Below are 27,191 nucleotides of genomic sequence, written 5' to 3'. Positions count from 1 at the left end.
GTTTCTTAAATATATACACTGTAAAAAATAAAAAACACAATTTGTTGAGTCAGCTTAAAATAATTTGTTACCCTGCTGCCTTAAAATTTTAAGTTCAGTCAACTAAAATAAGTTTATTCAACTTGAAATGTTAAGTTGTACTAAGTAACAACTTAGATATTTGTGTTTGCTAAACTTAACAGATGGGTAAGTAACCCAGCTGCCTTAAAATCTGAAGCTGATTCAACTCAAATATCTAAGTTGTCACTTAGTATAATTGAACATTTCAAGTTGAATAAACTTTTTTTGAGCTGACTGAACTTAAAATTTTAAGGCAGCCAGGTTACAAATTATTTTAAGTTGACTCAACAAATTGTTTTTTACAGTGTACATGTGTGTATATTTATATATATGTATAAATATACACAGCACGTGCACGTTATGTAAACGCAAACTTTTATTTTGGATGCAATTAATCGTAATTAATCGATCTGACAGCACTATTCTATTTCAGTTTTGGCTTTAGTTATTTTAGTATATCAGGTTTAAATAAATGAAAATCAGAAATGCTTCTGTGGCAATTTTATTTCAAGCAACGATTTTTTTTTTTTTTTTCAAACTATAATAATCTCTTCTAATTTCGATTTTGTCCTTTCACTGACTTTGTAAAATGACCAGATTTGCAAAGTACTTTTGCTGCAAGTGTTTTTTTAATAATCATACATTTCATAGAAAACTTTTCTAATCTATTCTCATTCAGTACATTTTGGTAATATTTAAGCCAACTGAACAACTAATATTGTTAATGATTAAAACAAGTATTGTTATATTATTTAAATAATACCGTTATCAACATTGGCAACTGGTCATTTAAAGAGCTATATTTCTACCTGATTTGACCCGTAAAGATTAGTTTGCACTGATTAGTTAATATAATGTTTTTTTTTGTTTTTTTTGCTTAGTCACGTTACCAGTTGTAACCAACTGTAACCAGTTAAACATAATTGCAATTTAATTTAGACATAATTTTACACTGTATTATCAAAATGTTTGTGTTTGTTATTGTGGCTTTGTATATTGGCAGATGGCCCTATAAATCTACTAAAATTAAAAGCTACATGTGGCATGATGTCATTTCTTTAACATTCATATTTAGATTCTTGTTTAAGAACAAACATTTTTTCTGCTTTCCTGAAAACATGAAGATTTTACACTAAAGAGCACTGAAATCAAACTGAGTATTCTTAAATAATAGTTTCATAATTATTAGTTTGGTGTGGGTGCATGATACATGAAGCCAAAAAACTTGCCAAATACTCCAAAAAAAAAACAAAACTATTTAATGACAGACCATGTGGTTAACATTTATGATGTTAGATTTGCAACTGCTGGACTCTGCACCTTACAAAATATTACTCTAGTGTGCATCTGTGTTTAGATACGTGTCATGAGTCTAAGATATAAATATTTTGCACATGGAATTCATATATAATTAATCTATCTATGGAATTCAAGCCAGTCTTTTCAGGTTCAGAAACTGTTTGACCAAACAATGGAAAACAGGTTAGTTTTCAGGTAATCTGTGACAACAACCATAATTTTTGAAATTTTGTTAGTTTGAGGAATGACACACTTCACCTTTGTAGTCTAAATAATATAGCAATATAACAATTTACAGTTACAAATAATCATAAAATCCTAGACATAAACATATACATTCCTGAAATATCACAGTATCAAATGCAGCTTCAGAGATAATGTAAACACACATATGCAATACAAAGAAGCTAGAAAAATATTTAAGTTAGTTCTTTAAAAATGCATCAGATTAAATGATTTACAGTTGTGGATCAATAATTACATATATAAGTTGCCTAACTGAACAGATCCCTAAACATGCATAATTAATTAATATAGGAGAGAATGCAATTTGTAAAACAGTGCTTTGCGAAAGTATTCATACCCCTTCTTTTCTCATTTTTTTCTTTTTTTTTTTCATGTTTTATGTTGCAGCCTTATGTTAAACTGCTTTAAATTACTTTTTCCACATCAATCTACACTTGATACATCAACAATGACAAAGCACAAAACAGGTTTGTAACAACTTTGCAAATTTATTAGAAATTTAAAAGAAAAACCTGAAAATATTCCACTGCATAAGTATTCATCTGGGACACTCGAAATGTAGCTCAGGAGCACTCATATCGCTTGTAGATGTTACTACACTTCAAGTGGAGTTAAACTGTGCCAAATTCATTTGAATGAGTATGATTTTGAAAGGCACATACCTCTCAGAAAAGATCTAACAGCTGAAAATGCATATCAGAGCAAAAACCAAGCCCTGAGGTTAAATTAACTGTCTGTAGAGCTGAGATACAGACTTGCGTCAAGGCACAGATCTAGGAAAGAGTTCAGAATGAAATTCTGCTGCATTGAAGGTTCACAGAAGCATGTATCCTCCATTATCCATAATGGAAGAAGCTTGGAACAACTATGACTCTTCCTAGAGCTGGCCTCCTGGCCAAACTGAGCAATTGATGGAGAAAGGGCTTGGTTATACTGGTGACCAAGAAGCAGATGGTCACTCTAGTTGAGCTCCATGATCATATATGCAGAAGGAAAAAACTTACAGAAGGACAAACATCACTGCAACACTCCACCAAGTCGGTCTTTACAGCAGTGTGGCCAAGCTCAATCCTCTCCTCCGTGAAGACATATGAAAACCCACTTGGAATTTGCAATAAAAAACACCTAAAGGACCCTCAGACTGTGAGAAACAAGATTCTCTGGTCTGAAGAACCTCAATTCCAAGCATCATGTTTGAAGGAAACCAAGAGTGTGCTGGTATCAGCCTCATGCTGTGGAGCTGTTTGTTTTAGCGGCAGGGACTGAGGGACTCAGAGTAGAAGAAAAGCTCAGTGCACCAAAATATTGAGATAGCATTAATGAAAACCCAGTCCAGAGCATTCAGAACCTCAGACTAGACGGAAGGTTCACCTTCCAACAGACCAATGACCCTAAGCACACAGCAAGAGTGGCTTACAGACAACTCTGTGAATGTCCCTGAGTGACCCAGCCAGAGCCTTGGCTTGAACGCAATCAAATATTTCTGGAGAAACCTGAAAATGTCTCTCAGCCCCCATCCAAGCTGACAGAGCATGAGAGGTGAGGCTAAGAATGGTAGATAATTGCCAGATGCAGATGTGCAAAGCTTGTCGCATCATACCCAAAAAGACCTGGGGCTGTAAAGGTGCTGAGTTAAGGGTATGAATACTTATACAATGCACTTATTTTAGTGTTTTATTTTTTTATAAATTTGCAAAGTTGTCACAAATTAGTTTTTTGCTTTGTCATTATGATGTATGGAGTGTACATTAATGTGGGGGAAAAAAAGTAATTTAAAGCAGTTTAACATAAGGCTGCAACATAAAACGTGAAAAAAAATAAAGGGGTATGAACACTTTTGCAAGGCACTGTATTTATTTTTTTTTTTTTTTCTCATTGCAAAGCTCTAAACAACAAGGAAAAGTAACACAGTACTACTGAAATTTGTAAACATTTCTTCGTTATCTTATTAAACCCACAATATTTATGATGTCAAATTTTGATTAATTAGCGTAATAAGCTATATGTAAACATGACAGGATTTCAAACACAGCCACAAATAATCCCTTTAGAATAAATAGTTTGATATGTCAGTTTTAAATAAATAGGAACAATATCCATTGTACTTGCTAAAATTTTACCTCTTTTTCTTTATTTATAAAAAAAAAAAACCCTGCAGAACAAATCAGACTCACTCTTCTGACCTTTAAAGTTAACCATTATCTTTAAAAATTTTAAATTGAAATCATTCTTCCATCTGATCCACTGTTGCTTCAATCACCTCAGAGTCACCTGCAGACGCAGGGGTAATAGTCTCCGGAGCTGATTTTGCAGTCCCAATGCCTGGCTGTGCGAGAGGGCGCGATCTGGCGACTGATACGTCAGCCTATAGCAGAGGCTTGCATGACCCATGTGTGGGTGTCTAAAGCGATCGACTAATGCCACATGCTTAACAGCACCGCAAGAAGCCTCTCGCACAAGCGCATGGAAGTCCAGTTCATCATAGCTTTCTGGTTCCATCCAGAAACTGATATCATGCAAGTAGCTTGGTGGGTAAAGGGAGAAAGGACTGAAAGGTCCAAGTGGATTGAGCTCGAAATGCTTAAGAAACCGAGGATCGGTGCTCCAAAGTAAGCGCCAGTCAGAAATGCCAAAAATCAGCGTAGCTAAATGATCCAAGTTTATTGAGACAGCGATTAACTGTAAACCTTCATCAAGGGCCGAGGAAAAAGAGGGCAGATATGTGATCCGCCCAAACTTGGGCAGCATCTTTGAATTCATCCACACTTGCTGCTCTATACCTGTTTGTGCCTCCTCAAAGGAGACGCCGTAAGAAGAGAGCAGCGACTCTAAACAATCTTGGAAGCACTGAACGGGATGCGATTCTGCAGGGAACATTCCCACCAATAGAAGCTGATGGAATGCTGGAGAACGGCTTGGAGAAATGGGTACTCTCTGAAAGACCAGGCCACTGACTGCATGAAGAGTACCAGGGCTGAAGTCCTCATTCTGGGTGACCTCTTGGACATGCAACAGCAGAGATGGTCGTAGTGCATAGCTGCCTGTAAAGCTTTGTTGATCATCCATAGACTCACAGTCATTTTGGTCGTTTTCACTTTGGTCAAATATATAGGTGTCAGTAGGTTTAATCCAGTAGACATCTGAGTGGGTTAGAGTTGAGTCACACGCTTCTGGCGTTTCTGGCAGGCAGCTCACCAGTTCTGGGAAGTCTTCATTCATAGTGCACACAGGCCAGATTGACTTTAGCTCTCTAAGTAACTGCTCCTGGACTGTTTTCACTGGATGATGTGACTGCTGACCAAGGAAATCCCTAACACAGAAAGAAAGGTTAGAAATTTGAATTAAATAATGTATTAAAAAATTCACTAAACCAGGGGTGCCCAAACTTGGTCTTGGAGGGCCGGTGTCCTACAATGTTTAGCTCCAACCCCAATTAGACACACCCGAGTCAGCTAATCAAGCTCTTACTAGGCATACTAGAAACTTCCCAGCTGGTGTGTTGAGGCAAGTTAGAGCTAAACTCTGCAGGACACCAGCCCTCCAGGACCAAGTTTGGGCACCCTGCACTAAACTGATATATTTAAAGGAGTCATGAACTGAGAAATCAAAATTCCCCTCATCTTTTGACATATAAGAGGTGATTGTACTATAAAAACATTCTGAAAGTTTCAGAACTCAATACTTCTTGTTAGTCTAAAAACATCTTATATTGAAGCAAATCTGCCAAAATGACAGGTTTGTGGAACGTGCCACTTTATGACATAAAAGTACAGTTAAACACCACCTCCGCAGAAGATTAATGCCTGCTTCTATGCTGCCTGTTTAGCCCCGTCCACCAATTTGCACACATACAGAAAGGCAAAGGCAGGTCTACACAGAAACCAATTGATAAAGACAGCTCCAAACACAACAAGATGCTGTTCAGCGCCAAGTTGTGGAAAAACAACTTTGCAGTGCATTGCATTGCATTCCTTCTGATCCCAACATTAGGAAAGAGTGGATGAACCTAATTTTAAATGAAGTTCCAGACCGCATCAGTAAGAACTTGGTCCTTTGTTTACTTCATTTCACAATGGATTAATTTACAAACAATGCACAATTCGACGCAGGATTTTCAGAAATACTGAAACTAAAAGACAATGCTGTGGCGACTATATTTGATCCGACAGTAATGTTGCCCCACATAAATGTAACTGTTTTTAAGTGGTCAATATTGTTTTGTCTGTTATTACAGATCGTTTTATATGTATTGTGTATTTATGCATTTTAACCTAATGAAGGATGTAGGCTGTCAAACATACACAACTGTTAGCCAATCATAGCAGTAGGCGTTTACTTCTGAGTCTACAACCCCACGCCTATTCAAACAGCCTATTTTTTTTTTTAGCAGTAAAAGAACACTACAAAAAGCAGTACATGACCCCTTTAATATATGATGCACAAGCATACTGTCAAAAGTACTGAATATGTAAAGCTTTTTTTATAATATATTGCAAGACTGATAACAGATAAGACAGCTGCACAATGGCACTATTTACAGAGAACAAGGGATCGAGGAAGTGTTTGCTGAGCATATAAATGATATAGAAATGCCATGATCATGCACTTAGCTCTAGCTTTTGAATGCTTGTTACTTTACTACAAGAATAGTTTGTGCAAAACAGGATATTCTGTCAACATATATTCACCCTCATGCTGTTCTAAACGGCATGACTTCTGTAAAAAATATCCAGACTTGGTTTAGATCCAGGTTTGAATGATAACCATTAAATAACAAACGGATAATTATTACAATTCTATACCATTTCATCAAAATAAAATAAACCCTAAAACCTAAAATCAATTTTAAAATCAGTTTTAAAGTTTAAAGTGAATTTAGGCATCACAACATTAAAAATTAGATATTGATTTTACAGTTTAACAGCATTGCTATTAAAGGGACAGTTCACCCAGAAATGAAAATTATGCAATGATTTACTCCTTAAGCCATCCTAGGTGTGTATGAATTTCTTCTTTCAGATGAATACAATCGGAGTTAAACTAAAAAATGTCCTGGCTCTTCCAAGCTTTATAATGGCAGTGAATGGGGTTTAAGATTTTGAAGTCCATTAAAAATAGCATCCATCCATCATAAAAAGTAAGAAAAACAGCTGTATTTGAAGCTTTATAAACTGTAATCTCCGGTTTCCGCTAGTTGATGTATGTGCATATATGAGTAGCATTGTAGCGGACAACGTAGGACGTAGGCATAGCATTAGCTCTGGTGAGAAGTGACGAATGCAAAAGCATAGAGGAGAGAGCTTATTCTCACCAGAGATTCTGCATCTTATTAAACCTCCAGAGCCACGTTGAGTACTTTTTATGATGGATGGATGCACTTTATTTTGTTTCAAAATCTCGACCCCCATTCACTGCCATTATAAAGTTTGGAAGAGCTAGTACATTTTTAATATCTCTTCGATTGTATTCGTCTGAAAGGAGGTCATATACACTTACAATGGATTGAGGATCAGTAAATCATGGAGTAATTTTCATTTTTGGCTGACTGTCCCTTTAAGATTAAGTGACCATTAGATGATGGCAAAGTGTATTTACAAAATGTTAACAAAAAAAAAAAAAAAAAGCATGTATAATTAAATATTCTGTATAACCAAGAACATGGCTAAATCTCTAATTTGGTCGATTACAATATTATACCGCTATTTTATACATCCCTAGCAAAAAGCAACATAAAAATAGTTCATATGACTTGTCTGCTATATTCCATGTCTTTCGGGGCCATAATATAGCTTTATGTAGGTCATTATTCACTAATAATCTTCCCCTCTGCTATAGATCTTCAATCAAATCACAAGACATGTGAGAACCAATGGTGCTGACATAACATTTTTTATAGTCAATGCAACTTTTGTAGCCAAAGATGCTTGCCAAGTTATTACACATAGCACACAAGTTGCATTTATGCACCTTTCTGATATGTTCATGATGCTTTTTTGCCATTTTGAAGCTTGAAAGATTCATTCCCTATTCAATCTATAATATAAAAATGAAAGGTCAGGAGATCCTTTAAAAATGTATCTTTTGTTTCCTTGGCTTTGAAACTATATAATGGTGATAAAATGTCAGAGTTTTCTTTTTAGGTAAAATATTTCTTATAAAGAGACATTAGATTGGTTATTTTCCAGTCAGCAACAAGTTACCACTTACCTGTTCATATAATTACTCAACTCTGCCGGAAGCTCAAAGCAAATTGTCTCCTTCCCAACGGTTTTCTCCATTTTCAGTTTTTCTGGCACGATGTGCGGGAGACTCCGAGTGAAGATGTGGGTCAAAGCTCCCTCTACATGGAAACCTTTGTCTTGACTCCTTCGCAAAATAATTTTATTTGATTAATTCAAAATTGAATGCCACTGCATAACTGTGACAAAGTCTTTAAGTTCAATTAAAAACCATATTAAATCACTTTGTAGTGGATTGTGTCCACTTGTCCAGAGTTGTTTACCTGTAACCAGTGCATCTGTAACCTTGATACATTTCACAGTCAAAGGGACGGATTTCACTAAGAATTAGCCCTGATTCTGCTGCCATGGCAACCACCTGCCAACTATTGTGCCATTCCCTCATTGGACTGTCACATGGAGTGCCTCCTTGGCCATTGCACAAGGTGACGTGCACTTCCCCATTGTCCTTAAGGACTGCAACGGCACTAGGAAATAAAAACACAAAACACACATCCATCACACATGAAATATGCACAAAACATCAAAAGATCTCAAAACTCTTGATCCCCTTAGTATTAACATTATATAACACTGGAAGTCAAGCTTATGTAACACCGTAATAAAGACCTTGCTGCCACAAGAGTGTCACACTTACCTTTGGAAAAATTTCACCAGCAGGATGCGGTTCTTCTTCACTCCACTTTTACGCCCACAGTGAGGGAAATTGAAGATAACGCAGTCAAAAAGATGATGCTGAATTGTTTCATGCTCCTTTAGGCATGTGCAATCCACCTCAAACAGAACAACTGATCCTGCAACGGGAGTCTGCATTGAAATCAAGGCCTTCACAGAATTATCCGAATTCAATGAGGCTTTTAACCCTCCCTGGCAGTTTCATAGCAACCAAATGTGTAAATTCATGGACTTGGCTGCAGGCATGCAAATTCAGGGCTGTGATACTTGATGTGTGGGAAGAATAGGTATCCTTGAAAATGCTTGCATTAGCAGACTCTAAACTGTAGGTAGGCTGAAATCGAACAAATAGCTTTCAGATAATATGAGAACACGAAAGCAAAGACAAAAGAGTAAAAGCATGCACACAAGACAAGATTATCAGAATGAAGAATCACATAATGCAGACCTCTCTCACGTAGTCGCTGTATGTTCAATACGGCTCCGTCCTGTCTATAGGTTTGATCCTCGCTTTGAAAGCATGTGGCGGTCACGCCGACATCGTCGCCTGCGTTCTCGCTCAAAGCTGCGGAGAAAGAGAAGTTGCCTTCCCCTACAAGTAGCACTTCGCGTGTCTTGGACATTTCCAGTAAATTTCAAGTAAACAAGCTGTCACATTAGAAGGAGAACAAAACTTTTCCATACATTCTGACCAAACGTTCCAGCGTCCCTTCGACTATCGAGCTTAAACTGAGCGTAGAAAGCCTGGCAGGACACAATGCGGCATTAACACTGGACTGCATGTCACCATGACGCCCAAATGACGCTCTGACATCTGTCGCGCTACAGCTTGAGATCTAATTAAAATGCCACAGCTTGTAATGCCGGTGTTTCGGTGCTAACCCGACACTTGAAGACCAGAGGTGGTTTTAGGAGCAGGGTTTCGGCCTGTTTACGTAAGAAGCTGTAATTGAGAAACACAGAGATGCAGTGTCATAAGCTAGCGTGCGGCAGCAGTGAAGTTTCGTTCCCCGGGGAATGCCGCATAGTGGAAAAACAACAGACTCTTCTGTCGCCGTAAACAAGAGCAGCCGTTACTATGCGCTCGTAATTCGTTATCGTAACAAATGCTGTATTTTGTCCTGAGAGTCAGTAATAAAAACAGTCCGGTTAAAAGAGAAAAAAATGGTGCAATAAAGATATTATGACGAGAAAATTTCTACCAGCAGCACTGTGTGCATTTTCAAAATAGATGTGACATTTTAGAACCAAAATATTCATGCATCATCCACGTTCCAGTTTCCCCCCATACGTTAGCACGCAGTGGGTGTGTTGCCAGATCTTACTACAAAAACCAGCTTCCTGCCATAGCAAAATGAGTATTGAAATACAAATAAAGCAAAATTCTTATGGCTTCTAACGAAATTAATTAGCATGAAATATTGAGTTAAATGTGTATTTTTTTTTATCTTTTAAGACAAACACATCGTTGTCCCAAACACTAATAACATGGATCGTTTTCACAGATATACAATTATACAATCATGAATTCGTGAATCCTGAATAAATTTCATATAGATTAATTAAACTATATTTAATTTAAATTTATATTTAGATTAGTGAACTATATTCAATTAATAAATGGGAAACTGCTACTATTTACTGACAAATCTCATGTTTACAACACCAAAGTCGCTTATAATAAGTGGACATGGCAACATTTCTGGTCACCGCGTTTATGCGTAAGAGCGCTTCTGGCCAATGAAGTATGTTCTATCAAAATAAGGCGGGTCTACACTGTTTGATTGACACATCCCATTATTTTTTACACTCCAAACTATGAGCGCTTTAAAGAATTAAACAAATGGATGGGGAACTGCAATCTCTGACATTCCTTGATTAATGAAGTTAAGAAACACATTTTTCATTTATCATATTTTTATAGAAATAACTTTTTGCTCTTTTAGCACAACAGGAAGAACGCTATCCGTTCCACCTTAAAAACGCGACGCTTCCGCCTTTCTTAGCTTCTTGTTTAACCTCGACTTTTGACCGTCCCCTTTCAAATACGAACAATAAAGTATTGTTAAATGTAAATAATACTGAGATAAAAGCGAAAACTGGCTGTCAACATGAAATCTAATTACATTATTCGTTAGTTATTGAACGTATCATCCTTTGAACGTGTCAAACGTGATTTTTGTTTTAAATCTAGCCTCTTATAAAGACTTAATATGGCCCAGCACCTGTGAATAGATGACACCTACCCCTGCGAGGACTCCAGATACAAAATTATGGCGTTTTCATTGTTTTAAAATGCACTTAAAGTTTGCTTAATGCATAAATGGTATTTGTAAATATTGTAATTTTTTACTAGTTTCTGTAAGTACTATCATTTGTAGTAGATTTCAGTTGTTCTTTCTGATGCCTACTCCTATAAATACTATTCTGGTTTCGTAACAGAAAAAACATGCATTTTCTGTCGGAGCTGATCTAAAAACAAAATGTGATGTGAAATGCATTATACAAATGAATGTAAATTAAACTCATTAAGCCATTGCATTGTTGGTTACTGTATATATATATATATACATCATGCACTTTTGTTGATTTTGATTGCTTGCATTGTTGCACTGTCCACAATGCGTGTGTGTGTGTTTACTGTACCTTTTAAAAGATGGACCTATAAATCAATAAATCATTTGCGAATGTGGAATGGGCCATTGCACTGATTGCCCTATTGGTGGCGCTATATCTCAGCTTCCTTTGAGGGTGCGTTAGAAATTCCACTGGGGGCTTATTCCTAAGGCCCTTGACTGTCACCTACAAAATTACAATTATTTCTACGGTAGCATTTTGTAGAAAAATTCACTGGGGGCTTATTACTAAGCCATTTGGCTATTACCGAACAAAATTACAATCGTGAATAAGAAGCCAAGAAAGGCGGAAGCGTCGCGTTTTTAAGGTGGAACGGATAGCGTCAATAACAAGTTGGATTCGGTACAGGAAGACGTGTTTGAGAAGAAATTGAAAGTGAAAGCTTGTCTTTCTAATCAGTGTAACCAAAGAACAAAATTTAGACGCGGAGTCTTTTCTTCACTTGCGTAAAGTATTTTAAGGTACGTTTGTTTTGTTCAGATCAGTAACTGTTTCCTTTAGAATAATATAGGCCTGTCTTAATATGTCGATAAAAATTGAAATGACATATTTTACACGAAATATATAGCGTAAGTTCTGTAGTAATGTTAATGTTTACACATAATTCAGTTATAAATGTCAAAGTCTAATCTAAAGTACAAAAGTCACCTACAAGACTGACAGTACATTACCAAGATTTAGTTTTGGAAATACTTTACTGAATATATGTTTCATTTAAAAATCTGATGTTTGGCATAAATGATTCAAATTAGAAATAATTGTCCTTACCAAAGTAAAATTCATTTCTTTAGAACAGTTTCACTTTAGACTGGGTAGTTGCTGTAATTTAGACAAAAGGTAAAATATAGATTTCATTTGTTTATCATTTTTAGTCACTAACGTACATTTAAATGCTTTCGTTTGTGGTATTTCATAGTTTTGATTTTACTGTTGTTGAACAGTAAGATTTTAATGTTTTTTAAAGAACTCTTCTGCTCACCAAGCCTGCATTTATTTGATCTAAACAGTGCAGCAAAAACAGTACAGTTTTGAAATATTTGAAATATTTTTCTATTTGAATATATTTTAAAATGTAATTTATTCCTGTGATTTCAAAGCTGAAATTTTAGCATAATTACTCCAGTCACATGATCCTTCAGAAATCATTCTAACATTCTGGTTTGCTGATCAAAAAAGCATTTATTATTATTCTTGAAAACAGCAGAGTAGAATTTTTTCTTTGATGAATAGAAGCGGAGTAGAATTAGAAAGTTCAGAAGAACAGAACATTTATCGGAAATTGGAATTTTTTTCGAACATTATAAATGTTTGTATCTTCACTCTTGACCCCCCCCACTCTTGACTCCATGCTTTTTAATGGTATAGTTTATTTCAGATAAATGCTGATCTTTGGATCTTTCTTTTCATCAAAGAATCCTGAAAAAATGTACTAAACTGTTTTAAATATTGATGATGATGATAATCATAATCATAATATTAATAATAATAATAATAATAAAAAAAAATGTTTAAAAAAGCATATTGGAATGATTTCTGAAGGATCATGTGACACTGAAGAATGGAGTAATAATTCTGAAAATTTAGCTTTGATCACAGGAATAAATTACATCTTAAAAGATATTCAAACAGAAAGCAGTTGCTTTAAATAGTAAAAATATTTTACAATATTAATGCTTTTGCTGTAATGTGGATCCATAAATGCAGGATTGAGCAGAAGAGAATTCTTTGAAAAGCATTAAAAATCTTACTGATTTTTCCTGGTAGTATATAATATTTATTATTATTATTTTTTTATTATTAACATTTAATCCACAGGAGATACTAAGAAAAAGGATGGCATCCATCCCATTTTATGGCTGGGAAGCATACTATGATGAGGATCGCCATCTTAAGGCAAACCAGGCGCCCAAATCAGGCAGACTCTACACCATGTATCATGGCACCTCTGTGCAAATAGCTCGTCTGATCGTAACAACAGGCTTCCAACAATCAGCAGATGGCATGCTGGGACCTGGAGTTTATGTAAGCCGTGACCAGAAGAAAGCAGAGCGCTATCCTCTGAGAGCCCAATCCACTGACAGAGTAGTGCTTAAATTGAGCGTTGACTGTGGAAAAGTCAAAAGAATTGATAAGGACAACCATCCTCTACAGAAGACCTGGCATAATCAAGGCTATGACACTGCTTGGGTGCCTCCTAACTGTGGCATGAAAGCTGTGCCTAGCGGTCTAGAGGAGGACTGCGTCTATGACCCGAAGCGTATCGAGGTTGTAGATATTGCTCTTGCACCCAACACGACCATCTTAAATGAACTCAAACAGCTCATTGCTCAAAACAAGAAGGGGCCATTCAATTCGAACACCTCAGGTACTTGTCCAGTGTGCAAGCTGACATTAGGGCCTGCTCATATTGTACAGCCATGCTGGGGGTGTGGACAGAATATCTGCGCTCTCCTGACCAAACACGAGTGCAGTCGTCAGGGCTAAGAAACATCTCAGGAAATCATGACAGATGAGTCATTCAGGTTTTTGGACTGGTTTGTCGACATGCGTCAATGCATGATGTTTGAAGTTGAACTGACAGCTACTTTATCTGTCTGTGTAAAATTGTTTACTTCCCACATAGTTTTCAGTGACAATTATGCATTGACAAATTCTTTTCCCAGCTGATTTGTGCCACCATATTTGATGTTATATTTAAACTCAAAATGCATATGATTACATATGACTGTGAATGATCTGTTTTTTCTCAATCAATCAGGTATGTTTCAAATGTTTTAAACAATCAGTATTGCAGACAATAAAAAGAGACTGTCACCTTATTCAGTTCAAGTAGTAGTAAGTTGCTTTTTATAGGCAGGTGCAGGTATATTTCATATTTTTAAAAAAGCTGCTTTGCTGTTAGTAACTAGTAATTATTAAGATTTAGTCCTGTTCACACCAAAAACAAAATAGATTTGATTTCATAATTGAAATATGGATTAACCAGATCTTATCACCAAACGATCTGACTGCACAAAGTCACTGGGGTGTATTTGTAGCAATAGCCAAAAATACATTGTATGGGTCAAAATTATTGATTTTTGTTTTATGCCAAAAATCATTAGGATATTAAGTAAAGATCATGTTTTATTAATATATTTTGTAAAATTCCTACTGTAAATATATCAAAACTTAATTTTTGATTAGTAATATGCATTGTTAAGAACTTTATTTAGCCAACTTTAAAGGCGATTTTCTCAATATTTTGATTTTTTTTTGCACCCTCAGATTCCAGATTTTCAAACAGTTGTATCTCGGCCAAACATTGTCCTATCATAACAAACCATACATCAGTGGAACGATTATTTATTCAGCTTTCAGATGATATATTAATCTCAATTTGGAAAAATTTACCCTTATGACTGGTTTTGTGGTCCATGGTCACAAATAATATATTCTATAATCTAACGAATTATTATTTGCTCAATGGTTTTAAATGTCTAAACAGTATTTGTATTTTTATTTATTTATTTAAAAAAAAGCAACAGATATTTGACATAATATTTAATTATAGAGTTATAGTTAATTATAGAAATCAAAAAACCTTGCCTTAATTAACCTTGGAGCAACTGCACTGAGGCCCAGTAACTTTCTGTCACTAAGACACATTAGATTAAATTAATTTACAAATTAGAAACACATGGAAGCCTATTTCACAATTGATTTTTCAATTATTTTTTTCTTTTAATACATAATTTAAAAAAAAAAGCTGTTAACAAATAAACATTTCCGGTTGAGAAACTAAATATTTTGCATACTTTTAGACTTTCTTAAATTTCAAATACTCTTTAGGTTTACCCAATTCCAATTAAAACGGTCACACGTGTGCACCAAGCTTTACTGGTGAAAAACATACATATTTCATCAGACAGCTGTTATAAATTTTGCCAACTGAACCACCATGATCTACAGTTAAAAAAAGCAGATCTATGTACAAATATGAATGTGAAGTACACCGTTTCTGTGAGGCTGCAAATAAAAACTTGAAACCACAGGGAAAGCAAGCCACTGTTGTTAAAACTGTTGTTTGTGTTTGCATTAGTAAGACAGTGAAATGCAAAGGCTAATACTGTTTTCAGCTGTTTTGCTGGTCTTTATGTTGAATTATGCCTTTTGCAATGAGGTCTGGAATCTCAACTGCAAGCCATGGTCCAAGCTTAGGAAAGAACAGAGATTAGCTATTAATATAAGACGCAACTAAGTCAAAACAAAAAAATTATTTTAGGAAATTAATGTAACATAACTTACTCCCAAAGCCATGAGATGAGCCAGACCAAACTTTGGAACGTTCCTTGCCCACAGTGGCTTGAAGTGATCTGTCAGGCAGATTTTTCCACCTCTGTGATAAAAGTCAGGTGAGATACATTATAAAAAAATTGATACGTTATAACAAAATAATACATTAAAATTATAAAACTATAAACATGGAGCAAACCTGTACATCTTTGCCGTCTTCCCATCTAACTCAGGAATGGCTACTTCAGGTGCTGTGGCAGGATATGTAACTGGAATCTGGACGTTAGGGTAAAGATAATTAGTCTGGACTTTAACAAAACATAAAATGAAATTAAATAAGTGAATTCAAAATACCTTACATCAAATTCCATGTCAAATTCATATTTGAGAAGCTCGTGAATATACCAGCATTTTCCAAACCACCTACACAGAAAAAACGTATTTATAAAACTCTAAAACATTAATGAAAAATATAATTATAAGAAGTAACAACAACAAACTGACCTTGTGCCCTCTTTGTTGGACTCTAGACGGAACCAATCATTGTCAGCTGCTTTGTTATTTTCAACATACTGCAAGGCAGCACAATTATTTATTAAGCGCACATATTTTATTACATGAAGTTCATATATAGCTTGTACGCAAACTGGTAATAATAAACAATACTGACAGACTGTCAGCGTCAACAAGACTGAACACTTTTAACTCAATATGACACGTATGGTTATTCATTCATACAGCTAGCATAGCAGCTCCCCAATAGTTTTGCTACAATACAATGCCACAACTCACCTTTATCAGAGCTAAATATTCTTCTCGAAGCCTCTGAACCCACAGTTCTTTGTCTCTTGGTCCTGAATTTGTTTTTAAAAGCGGTATTTCAGAAACTGCCTTCCTAGTTGCTTCATCTGCCATGTTGACTCTAGCTCTGTCCGATTCGAAAAGCGAATCATTCCTTTGAGTCGGAGTTTTCAACTGAATCACTAAACCGAGAACCGTCTCGATGAGTGAGGTGATAGTAGAAAAGAGCGTTTGGAGTGAACAAAAAGCATAAGCCCTGATAGATTTGTATGTTAAATTGTATGACAGTTCCCTACAAATGTCTTTATTGCAACATGAACGTGTTGCGGAATGAAAAGTTCGAACAGTTTAAAAGAACCGAGTCGCGAAAATGAGTCAGACCACTCGTCACTAGTTGACTCACAGGAGGAACCGAAATGAATATGCCTCGTGACGTCACAAACTGTTATTTAAGGTGAAGTTTGTTATTAAAAGAGGCTAACTTGCGCTATATCAGAAACAAATATCATATGCTAATAATACAACGTTCCGAAACGTTTTATTCGTCGTTCGTCAGTGGCGTTTTTATCGGCGTGCCGAATCAGCCACGGAATGAACAGCAGTATGTTTCTGCACGGAAGTGTTTTATAGCTGCTCTTCTTTAAATGACTGTACTGATCAGCTGGTTCCGCCGCTAGAGTCTGTAGTTGAGTTGTCATTACATCCCTCAGCATCCTTTCACCTTACTCTCTTCCAGCGGTCACTGCTTGTGTAAAGCTTGAATTTTAGTATGATTTCAGGATATGATTTTTGCATACTTTAATTGCACAGCCCACATTTACTCAGCGTAAGTAGACAGACTTTTAAAGCCTAGCATAATATTCCCAAATGCATGATTATTAACCATCGTTCAAATGCATTTATTAATCCCTGCTAACGCGCTCAAATGCATTAATAAATGTGCAGATTATTCATTATTATTACTGTTAATCTGTGTACTTGGAGATGTCAAGCATATATACTTTCCCCCATTATTTGATTTCTTGTATGCTTAAATGTGAAATGTGCATCATATGGGCAATATTGTAATTTTTAAATTGTTTAATGATGCATGATCTAATGCTGTGTGTATTATTATTATTACAATTATTAGATGAGCATGTCTAATTAATGTTGTCTCTCATAGTTCAGCAGATTACCTTGAAAGTGTGTGGTCCTCTCATTTGGACTGTGGGTTCCCATGGGCAGTGTGCTGGCCTTGTCAACCCGCCCAGGGCGCCAAAACTCCCCTTTTCCACAAGATAGACCCTTGTCACGGTGGGATAGGAGAGATGGACGCCTGCCTAACCCAGGGAGCTTTGATGGTCTGCACCGCAACTGTAAAGGTCTCTTGATTTTGTATGCATTCTACAAAAATACGCACATTTTAAATGAGACATCTTGAAAAGTGATGGTCTGTTTGACGTCATTTTAATTGTTGGTGTATTCTAGATGTATTTCCACAGCAGATTGAAGGTGTAAAACTGGTGATAAATAAGACCCTCAGCAGTTTTTTCAAGGTTTGTTTATACATACAGTTAAGTTATGACACTGTATAGGACAGTTTCACTTATTTTAAGTAAAATTTATTGCTGTTCTGCATTGCATTTTTTCCAAAGGACTAATGGATGCTTTTGTGGTTTAATTCTCACCTCAGGTCAGTCACACATTTCATCTCAGTGCTGTTGCTCCGTCCAGTTATCGATTTCATGCTGAACACCTACAATCAGACACTGACAGCAAAGAAACGGTAAGAATGGAGTAGATGATAGATTCTTGTGTTCAAGTGGATTTCTGTTACATTAGGGCTGGGGTTAAAGGGATGCATGGGTAGTTGTTGTATTATTATTCGTCTGCATGACAATTTAACTTGGTTATACAGGAAATTACATTGGTTTGTGTATATGAATTGCTGTTGCACTGAGAAATTCAGCACTTTCGGTATGGATTTAGTTTTGAAGTGGGACAAAGTGACAGAAAATATTTTTTAAATATTATTACAATTTAATAAAACTGTATTGTATTTGAATATATTTTAAAATTAAATTTATTTCTGTGATGGCAAAGCTGAATTTCAGCCTCATTACTCCATAACTGTGTTGAAACATTTTTTCAGGATGTTTCAGGATTTTTTCAAAATGCATTCTTTCTTAATGCATTTGCTAAATGAAATGAATAATTTCTTTATTTAAAGAAAATCATAAACTTTGGTAGGGTATAAAATCATATGATAGCCCTAGTAAAAAAGTAATATTTAAAATTTATTTATTTTGTGTTAAGTATAGTTCAAATCTATTAACATATTTACTGACATATCACTTGAGACTTCCTGATATAAAAATTATAATTAAACTTTTTTTGGAGTACTTCATGTGCACAATGCACATTTCTTACTATTAAGCCTAAAACGTGTTTTAATGTCACTATTGATGAGGATTGTATGATCTTTGAGTCATATCAGTCTTTAAATGCAAGATATTTAAAGTGTACATAAAGTATACTTGCAATAGTTCCACTTTAGCACAATCAGATATACTTTAGTATATTTTTAGGTGTAGTTCAGCACTACTTCAGCACAATTAAAATGTATTAAGTACAAAATTAGAGTTTGTACTTAGCATAAAATAAATGTATTTCAAATATTTAAATATTTTTCAAATATTTAAACAATTATTTTTCACTAGGGAGTATACATATCAAACTAATAAATTAATAAATTAAAAAAAAGTGTCAGTATTTGGTCTGTGATTGTTTGATAGAAATGTTGTTTCTGATTGTTTGATAGGATTGTTGTTTTTGAAGTAACAAAGGGTGTTGTTCTGGAAGCACACCCTATTCCATGAAAACATGATGTAGACTAAAGCTGACATTACTTGGATGTTCAAGATTTCATCAGTTCATAATCATCAGTTTATTTTAGCTTATGACTCCTACTGTATGTTATGCAGTGACTGAATACTAAAAACCTGCAATACAGGCTACTAGGTTTCTTGGAACATGTTGCAAAAGCAGTGCAGGCAAACACATGTTCATGAGCAGTAATAAATGGGTTTAAATAATAATGTACACTTAAATGAAGTTTGGGTATAGATGTATTATTAGATAAGCTTAATATGATGAATTTTAAAATTTTAAAATTCAATGATGTTCTGTGTATAAAGGGCTCACCCATGCTTATTGGGGAAATGGACTCCTCCGGCAGCTTAAACGCACACTCTTTGTTCCATCTGAGTGAGAAAATAAGAGCTAAAGCAGTATTTCAGGTGAGTAGCAGTGTAATGCAATAATGCTCTAGTTTTATTTAATACTTGTGAACACAATATGGACTGACTGCTTATTTTTTAACAGACTCAACAGGCACAGTTTGTCACATGGCAGTTCGAGACGGAGTATAGAGGTAGTGACTTCACAGCAGCGGTTACTATGGCCAACCCTGACATTCTGAGGGAATCAGGTATGATCGTGTGAGTCCCTCATTAAAACACATGACATATAGATGGAATGTTAGTTACAACAAAGCAATGGCTTCCAGGCAGAATGGGTTTTTCTGTGGTTTTCTTTGCACGTCATTTTGACGAATTGTTCTGTCTGCCTATTAAGGAAAATTATTACAAACTGTAAGTTATTATTTTCAAGCTTTTTGAGTGGCACTGCATTCATTTTAAACTCCATAAGTCACCCTTCTTATTTTTATTTAGTACTGACCAGAATAAAATATTTCAAATAAAAGACATTTAAAATGTAAAATGACCCTGTTCAAAAGTTTACATACACTTGATTCGTAATACTGTGTTGTTACCTGAATGATCCACAGCTTTGTGTTTTTCGTTCAGTGATAGTTGATCATGAGTCACTTGTTTGTTCTGAACAGCTGAAATGCCTGCTGTTGTTTAGAAAAATTCTTCAGGTCCCATTTATTCTTTAGTTTTTTTAGCATTTTTGTGTATTTTAATCCTTTCCAACAATGACTGTATGATTCTGAGGTCCATCTTTTCACGCTGAGGATAACATATGATATTTAGGCAAAATAAGAAAAATGTACACATCCTCATTCCGTTCAAAACTTTACACCTTTGACTCTTAATGCATCATTTTTCTTCAGAAAGCATCAGTGAGCATTTGAACCTTCTGTAGTAGTTGCATATGAGTCCCTCAGTTGTCCTCAGTGTGAAAAGATGGATCTCAAAATTATACTGTCATTGTTGGAAAGGGTTCAAATACACAAAAATGCTGGAAACCCAAAGAATTTGTGGGACCCGAGAGATTTTTCTGAAGAACAGTGGGCTGTTTAACTGTTCAGGACAAACAAGGCACTCATGAACAACTACCATTAAACAAAAAAAAAAAAAAACAGCTGTGGATCATTCAGGTAACAACACAGTATTAAGAATCAAGTGTATGTAAACTTTCGAATGGGGTCATTTTTATAAATTCAACTATTATTTTCTCTTGCAGACTATATGTAAACATCTTTTATGTGAAATATCTTATTCAGGTTAGAACTAAATAAAAAATAACATGCATTTTGTATGATCCCTCTTATTTTGGTAAAATAATTAACATTTTGCAGATTCTGTAAGGTGTATGTGAACTTTTGACTTCAACTGTACTTGTTTCCCTGAAAAAAACAACAACACTACAGTCATTCACTACAGTTATTCTACTTTGAAATGTGTCCGAATGTCTGTTTTTGTCGGTGTGATTCCACCCACTTCCAGCTTACCTAATAGTATTTTGAAACGCCGGGTTGCCAGTTGGTGGAAAACACAGCATATTGCAGCCATGGAAGACAGCAAAAAAACTGGGTCAGAGTTTGCAGATTCTACCTGACTTTAATGCCTCAGCATCCATCTAAAGTTATTATATTAAAATGCAGATAAATCAACTTACAGTGTAAGACTTGACTCTTGTAGTTTGCCCTCAATCTGAAACGTATATGAGCATCAGGTCTGAAGAGGAGGGTATGGGAGAAACAACGCTCTCCAGTATTTTAAATCTGGATTGCAGGCTAACTGCTAGCAGTCAGTATCACATACAGCACATTTAATGTTTTTATGCATTTTATGTTTGTGCATTTGTTTTTCTTTGTAACAGTTATCATGGTTGCACACTTTCTTCAAAGCGTATCCCCGCAGCTGGTTCTGGGGGGAGAGCTGGTGTACCATCGTGGTCGAGCTGAAGAAGGGGGCATTCTTACCCTGGCAGGCCAATACTCAGGTTAGAGTGATCATCTGTTTGTCACACACCAGTAAAAGTTGTCCTAAACAGTTACTTCCTTGGTGTAACTCATCCTATTTGTATGTGCAGCGTTCTCCTATTTCTCAAAGGAACTTGAGACTCAAATGTTGTGTCTTTTCTGCCCTAGGGCCAAACTGGGTTGCAACCTTGAATGCTGGTAAAGGAGGTGCACATGCCAGCTACTACCACAGGGCCAACAAACAGGTGTGGCAGTGTTGAAGGACATAATGATGTTTCACAGTAATTGTTTCGTAATGCTGCAGTCTGTAATTCATCTCTGCAGATTCAGGTGGGAGTGGAGTTTGAGGCGAGCACTAGGACCCAGGAAACAACCTTTTCTTTTGGTTACCAGATGGAACTTCCTGAAGCTAAAATGGTCTTCAGAGGTAAGGAGGTCAGATAAATTTAATGTGCAATGTATCACAAATTGCAGTAACTACTCCATCACTGGAACTGAGAAACAGAGCTCCAGACATAAACTATTTAACAATTCAAATAAACAAATTAACAATTAATTTACACAACTTACTAATTTGTCACTTTGTTTTCATCGTGATCACAATTTACTCATTTTAAAGGGGTTGAACTGCGTTTGTTTTTTATTTTCTCTGTTCTCTGAGGTCAACTTATAATGTTATCAAGATTTTTACATCAGAAGACTAAATTTAGAAGTAATAGGCTATTTTCTGTACTGTTTTCAGAACACTCTGTTTGAATATGCATGGCGGATTGTAAACTCGAAAGTAAATGCCCACTGCTATGATTGGCTAACAGCATGCATTCATTCCTCACAGATGGACGCCGATGTGATTTAGGTTTAAAATGCAAAACTCAATACATATCAAACAATCTGTATGAAGAGATTGAACAGTTACTCACACTTTTGTTGCGACATCACTGTTGGATCCAGTATAGGTGGTAACCTCGGTGTCCTGAGATAATGGAAATTACGGTAATGACACTATGGGTAATTGTAAACGAATCTGCGGTAAAATGAAGTAAACTAAGGACTGAGTTCTTACTGACGTGGTCTGGAACTTCAAAACTGGAACTTTAAAGGGGTCATCGGATGCAAACTTTACTTTTACATGTTGTTTGAACATTAATGTGTGTTGGCAGTGTATGTACAAATCTACCCTATAAAGATAAAAATCCATGCAGTGGTTTTTAATTAATCTGTAAAAATAATATCCCCTTTTCAAATCGAGCCATTGTCAGATGAGACAGAGGCCACTCCTACAACAGTTGATTGACATGAGCGTCTTACCTCAGATCAGCTGTAACAGTCTGACCTCCATTGTTTCATATGAGTTAGACAAGAATATCTCAGATTGAGCGATTGAGGTGTTGTGTTGCTGGATGTAATAATGAACACAGTGGTCGTCATTTACTCCCAAATGCACCTCTCGATCTACATAAATGCGTCTATGTTCACGCAAATCATTCGTGATCCAGCTTCAATTACAGCAGAAGTGAGTGTAAGGGTTTTTTTTATGAATCTCTGCAGTCACCTTTCTTAATAACGTGCTAGTTAGCATGTTTCGTGGCTAATGTAAACAATCTCTCAGAGCAGAGCAGCACGTCACTCCACAGAGAGAAGAGAGGGGCGGGGCGAGCAGAGCTCATTTGCATTTAAAGGAACAATCCCTTAGAATGGGATAATTTTTGCAGAGCTCATTTTGACAAGGTAAAAAGGGTGTTGTTTTGCACAACCATTGAGAATAAACCAAAGTATATTATAGACTTTTCATTAAGACCCTAAAGAATCATATCAACTTGTGGAAAATGGGCATCCGATGACCCCTTTAAAAATAAAGTTCATCCACTGTTACCTAAAGCTGGGATCAGAAGGAGCCATCTTTTAGAGCCATGTTCATCGTTTGGTTTTCTGCGTAGACCTGCACATTCGCCTCTCTGGTAAACATTATGCATGAATTAATGGGCGGAGCTAAACAGGCAGTGATGTCGATCTTCTTCTGCGGAGGCGTCGCTTATCCTATCCATCATACATAGAAAGATTCCAAAAACTGTCGTTTTGTCAGACTGCCTTCAGTATAAACTGTTTTTAGACTAACAACAAAGTTTTTGAGTTCTGAAACTTACAGGATGTTTTTATAGTACAATGACCTCTTATATGCCAAAAGATCAAGCGTATTTTCTCAGTTCATCACCCATTTAAGTACATCCTGCAGACAATTTACTAATCCGTTTTGTTCTTTTAATGATTTGTGAATAGCCTATTACACCCTCTTTGTAAACATCGAGTTTGAATCCCGGCTCGAGGACCTTTCCCGATCCCACCCCCTCTCTTTCTCCCACTTCGCTTCCTGTCAGCTATGATCTGTCCTATCGTAATAAAGGCAAAAAGGGCAAAAATAAATCTTTAAAAAAAAATAATAATAATTTATGCTCTACATTTCACCCATCCAAGTGCACACACACACACAGCAGTGAGTAGTGAACAAACACACACACACACACTGTGAACACTGGACAACGCTGGACATCACTCCCCCCTACTACAATCCCTGCTGTCTTGAGACTCGAAGTCTGACTCTCTAACCATTAGGTGACGACTGCCCCCAAAACAGCATTTTGCCCCATTTTAACCATTCACTCAAATACTCATACTCAAATTTGTGTTTTGACTTTCATTCTTCCCATTCTAGACTATAACAGTAGTGTTCAGGAAGTAAACATCCCATTAGGATCAACATAGAGAAATTACATGTCTTAAAATGGCAGACCTTTTATAAATTTTATAAACAAATTTCCTTAGCTCCACCCTTTGCATATGCATTTTTAAAAATACGTGTCTAGTTTGCATTCTGCTCTGAGCTGTTTGTTTTCCGCTGTAGGTGTTTACTATACTCAGCTCCATTTAACATCTTTGACCTTGTTTAAATCCACACACTGACCTAAACCTTCTCCCTTAAATCAGCACAGAAAATGAAAAAGTGTGCAGGCTTTATCTTGGCATGGTAATAACAATAAAACTTACCATAACAATAGACTTACCATGAGATTGTTATGCAGTAGTACAGTCTGTTTCTCTAGAAAGCCCAAGTCAGTGCAATCTGAGTGGATTGTCACTGTTTATGTCACTGATTGGTAAACAAGTTAAAATTAAATTGAGTGAGATAAATTAATTCTATACACTACCGTTCAAAAATCTGGGGATTGGTAAGATTTTTTCATGTTTTTAAAAGCAGTCTCATAACTAGGGATGCATGGTTTGAACAAAAACACAATACAAACAGTAATATTAAGAAATATTTATGCAAACGAAAAAAAGTTTTCTTGTTTTACAATCTCAATGCTGTATTTTCAGCATCATTACTCCAGTCTTCAGTGTCAAATGATCCTTCAGAAATCATCCTAATATGCTGATTTGCTACTCAAGAAAGATTTCTTCTTATTATAATTGTTGAAAACAGTTGTGGTTGTGATATTTTTGTTATACATTTTATTCACATGATACTTTATGTAGACAAAAGTCTTTAAAAAAGAGCATTTATTTAAAATAAAATATTTTGTAACATTATTAAAGCCTTTACTGTCACATTTGACCAATTTGATGCTTCCTCGCTGAATAAGGCTGTTTACATTAGTGTATTTTCATTTTAAAATGGCGTTTAAAACGCCCCTTTAGCTGTTATAAATTCACTGTAAACCATGGTTTCTTGGGGCTTATTGCTTTAATACAAATCTATGGGTACAACAGTGAGCATGATGTTATTGTTTACACAGTCATCAAGGATGCACAGAGCAAATGTGGGCACACCATCATTTTCAAACGTGTCCGTTTTGGTCCGTTTACATTGAAATGCAACCCTGGAGTTTTCAAACTAAAACAGGGTCTACAGCATTTTCAAAACTCTCTGTTTTTGAGGGTCGAAAACGTTGGAGTAGTGTAAACGATAGGTGTAACTGCAGCAAAAGTTATGCTTTTTAAAACAACAATGCACTAGTGTGAACAGCGTAAGAATATTAATTTAATTAAAAAAAAATACACTTTCATCCATTGTTGAGTTAGTAGTCTTTTAAATGTTTGATGTGTGAAACAGAATGCTTTTTACAACTAATATTTAAATAAATCATTTTGATGTTTTTTAGGAATGTTGGACAGCCGCTGTATCATTGGTGGGGTTCTGGAAAAGCGGCTTTACCCTCTTCCCGCCACATTGATCATGGGTGCCTTTGTTAACCACAGAGCAGACAAGTTACAGATCGGTCTTGGAGTCAATGTTGGTTAGATATGAAAGCCAACTCAAAAGACTGGGGACTTCAGAAAATCTCCTTCACGTCGCCCAAAGACACTGGTCCACCACAGGCTACGGACAGAACAGGCAAGCTAACCAAAGCCCTGTTTGCCATACTGGACAGTTATGCAGTTCATGGCAAGTAGGAATGAGGGCTGAACAAGACCAGGAACATGCCCTCTATGTTGGTTCCATCCTGTATCAAGGATTTTGCTGTTTTGGTCTTACATTGGCCCCTAAGTAACCTGAGGTAAATATTCAACGATTATCTTATTAAGAACAACTTTTCCAAATGTTGGAGGAGACTATACAAATTAATATGTAGTAACGTCACAAAATTTCCTGTGACTTCTCTATTAAAGATCTATTTTTGGTAGCAAACTCCAAATATAGTTCACTCCCAAATCAATGTCAAACCAAACATAGTAATGATCAAAGAGGCACACAACTTAACATGTATCATCCACTCATTTGTCTTTCTTTCAAACAAAACACCCTTATCTCTCCTTGATAAGCTAAACTTGAAGACTCTTTTTGAGGGTCGGACTGTGTTATAATGAAAGGAAACGTACTGACAGCGTGAACGGTACAAGGATGCATTAACAGTAGTGCACATACTTTTGAAGCAAAACAGGCACTGGCTCAAAGGAATGCAGGTCAGGTCTGCATTAGATCGCCCACGTTCATACTGCAAAGTTTCAGGAGTGAGAACCACATGTAAATGTCTTAAAATGACTTAAAACCTGTTCACATCAAGGACTGTAACTGGATTTAATAAAGTGGGCAGTTGCGGGTTGGCCTATATTTTGGCCTTATTTCTATTGTTGAGCGCACCTATGGAGAGAGACAGAATTGCATCATAATGTGTGAATAAGCAAGGCTCTTTACCTGTGATTTTCTTGCACAGAAAAGAGGCACATCTCTGATGCACGTTTCAATATGTTACTAACAACTATTCAGTTTATTTCCGTACACACAGCATGTCATTTTGGTAAATGCAGTTGTCATTATACCTTAATTTTTATATGTTAAATTCATTTATAAATGCAGTAGTCATTCCCATAAATTACTAAACTGTTTACACAAAACAGGATTAAGCACTAATAGGGGAAGTGACAAAGGAATTTAGCTGCAGTGTGAATGCTGGCTGTGTGATTAATAAGACTGTTTAGGGTGATTTGTCTACATCTGGAACTTTTATGTACAGAGGTTGATTTTTATTAAAACTGACAGATTTCAACTTTTTAATTTTTGTTATATGAATGACACATTTACCATGTCCTCATCATTTATTTTTGCTATTTTTCAAATGCCACGACTTTAGCCCATGGTCAGAAGTATTGTAGACACTTTTGGCTTCAGAGTTCAAATCTTGATATCATTATAAAAAAAATCTGCTGTAAATAAAGCAGTGAGCAAATGAAAGTGTTCCGTCAGTTTT

At 35.9% G+C, this 27,191-nt stretch overlaps 4 protein-coding genes across 5 annotated transcripts; 2 read left to right on the top strand and 2 right to left on the bottom strand.

The window, feature by feature from the left end:
- Positions 1–1,296: 1,296 nt before the first annotated feature.
- Positions 1,297–9,848, bottom strand: fdxacb1 (ferredoxin-fold anticodon binding domain containing 1). Of its 2 annotated transcripts, XM_051110850.1 has the most exons (6): positions 9,204–9,848; positions 8,968–9,084; positions 8,482–8,853; positions 8,108–8,311; positions 7,813–7,971; positions 1,297–4,915 (listed from the first exon to the last, which is right to left on the bottom strand). In XM_051110850.1, the coding sequence occupies exons 3-6, from the start codon at positions 8,655–8,657 to the stop codon at positions 3,862–3,864; spliced, it is 1,593 nt and encodes a 530-aa protein (XP_050966807.1). In that variant the 5' UTR covers positions 8,658–8,853; positions 8,968–9,084; positions 9,204–9,848; the 3' UTR covers positions 1,297–3,861. The 2 variants fall into 2 exon arrangements, with proteins under 2 accessions (XP_050966807.1, XP_050966806.1); XM_051110849.1 differs by having other exon boundaries at positions 8,482–8,638; positions 8,968–9,847.
- A 1,417-nt stretch (positions 9,849–11,265) lies between these two features.
- Positions 11,266–14,285, top strand: gig2p (grass carp reovirus (GCRV)-induced gene 2p). Its single transcript, XM_051111136.1, has 2 exons — positions 11,266–11,617; positions 12,972–14,285. Exon 2 carries the CDS (start codon positions 12,990–12,992, stop codon positions 13,638–13,640), a length of 651 nt encoding a protein of 216 aa, XP_050967093.1. The 5' UTR covers positions 11,266–11,617; positions 12,972–12,989; the 3' UTR covers positions 13,641–14,285.
- Positions 14,286–14,854: 569 nt separating this feature from the next.
- Positions 14,855–16,391, bottom strand: ufc1 (ubiquitin-fold modifier conjugating enzyme 1). The gene is made up of 6 exons (XM_051111137.1): positions 16,224–16,391; positions 15,936–16,003; positions 15,791–15,854; positions 15,631–15,707; positions 15,444–15,534; positions 14,855–15,351 (listed from the first exon to the last, which is right to left on the bottom strand). The coding sequence occupies exons 1-6, from the start codon at positions 16,344–16,346 to the stop codon at positions 15,271–15,273; spliced, it is 504 nt and encodes a 167-aa protein (XP_050967094.1). The 5' UTR covers positions 16,347–16,391; the 3' UTR covers positions 14,855–15,270.
- Positions 16,392–16,899: 508 nt separating this feature from the next.
- si:dkey-71l1.1 (uncharacterized protein LOC569883 homolog) lies at positions 16,900–27,174 on the top strand. Its single transcript, XM_051108934.1, has 10 exons — positions 16,900–17,058; positions 17,398–17,596; positions 17,703–17,770; positions 17,908–18,000; positions 19,412–19,513; positions 19,599–19,704; positions 21,345–21,467; positions 21,616–21,692; positions 21,772–21,874; positions 25,605–27,174. The coding sequence occupies exons 2-10, from the start codon at positions 17,452–17,454 to the stop codon at positions 25,742–25,744; spliced, it is 957 nt and encodes a 318-aa protein (XP_050964891.1). The 5' UTR covers positions 16,900–17,058; positions 17,398–17,451; the 3' UTR covers positions 25,745–27,174.
- The last annotated feature ends 17 nt before the right edge of the window (positions 27,175–27,191 follow it).

The sequence above is a fragment of the Labeo rohita genome, chromosome 5, assembly GCF_022985175.1.
Source record: "Labeo rohita strain BAU-BD-2019 chromosome 5, IGBB_LRoh.1.0, whole genome shotgun sequence".
In the NCBI taxonomy this organism is placed as follows: Eukaryota; Metazoa; Chordata; class Actinopteri; order Cypriniformes; family Cyprinidae; genus Labeo; species Labeo rohita.
The sequence above is the reverse complement of the archived record's forward strand: the minus strand, read 5'-3'. Positions and strand labels throughout refer to the sequence as shown.

Coding starts and splice junctions, on each gene's coding strand:
- fdxacb1 (XM_051110849.1), bottom strand. CDS start 9,142: ATGTCCAAGACACGCGAAGTGCTACTTGTAGGGGAAGGCAACTTCTCT. Junction 8,312..8,481: donor CTGGTGAAATTTTTCCAAAG/GTAAGTGTGACA, acceptor TTTATTTCCTAG/TGCCGTTGCAGTCCTTAAGG. Junction 7,972..8,107: donor TACAGATGCACTGGTTACAG/GTAAACAACTCT, acceptor TATTTTGCGAAG/GAGTCAAGACAAAGGTTTCC.
- gig2p (XM_051111136.1), top strand. CDS start 12,990: ATGGCATCCATCCCATTTTATGGCTGGGAAGCATACTATGATGAGGAT.
- ufc1 (XM_051111137.1), bottom strand. CDS start 16,346: ATGGCAGATGAAGCAACTAGGAAGGCAGTTTCTGAAATACCGCTTTTA. Junction 15,855..15,935: donor TCCAACAAAGAGGGCACAAG/GTCAGTTTGTTG, acceptor TTTTCTGTGTAG/GTGGTTTGGAAAATGCTGGT. Junction 15,352..15,443: donor CTCATCTCATGGCTTTGGGA/GTAAGTTATGTT, acceptor TTCTTTCCTAAG/CTTGGACCATGGCTTGCAGT.
- si:dkey-71l1.1 (XM_051108934.1), top strand. CDS start 17,452: ATGGGCAGTGTGCTGGCCTTGTCAACCCGCCCAGGGCGCCAAAACTCC. Junction 21,468..21,615: donor CCTGGCAGGCCAATACTCAG/GTTAGAGTGATC, acceptor TTTCTGCCCTAG/GGCCAAACTGGGTTGCAACC. Junction 21,693..21,771: donor ACCACAGGGCCAACAAACAG/GTGTGGCAGTGT, acceptor TCATCTCTGCAG/ATTCAGGTGGGAGTGGAGTT.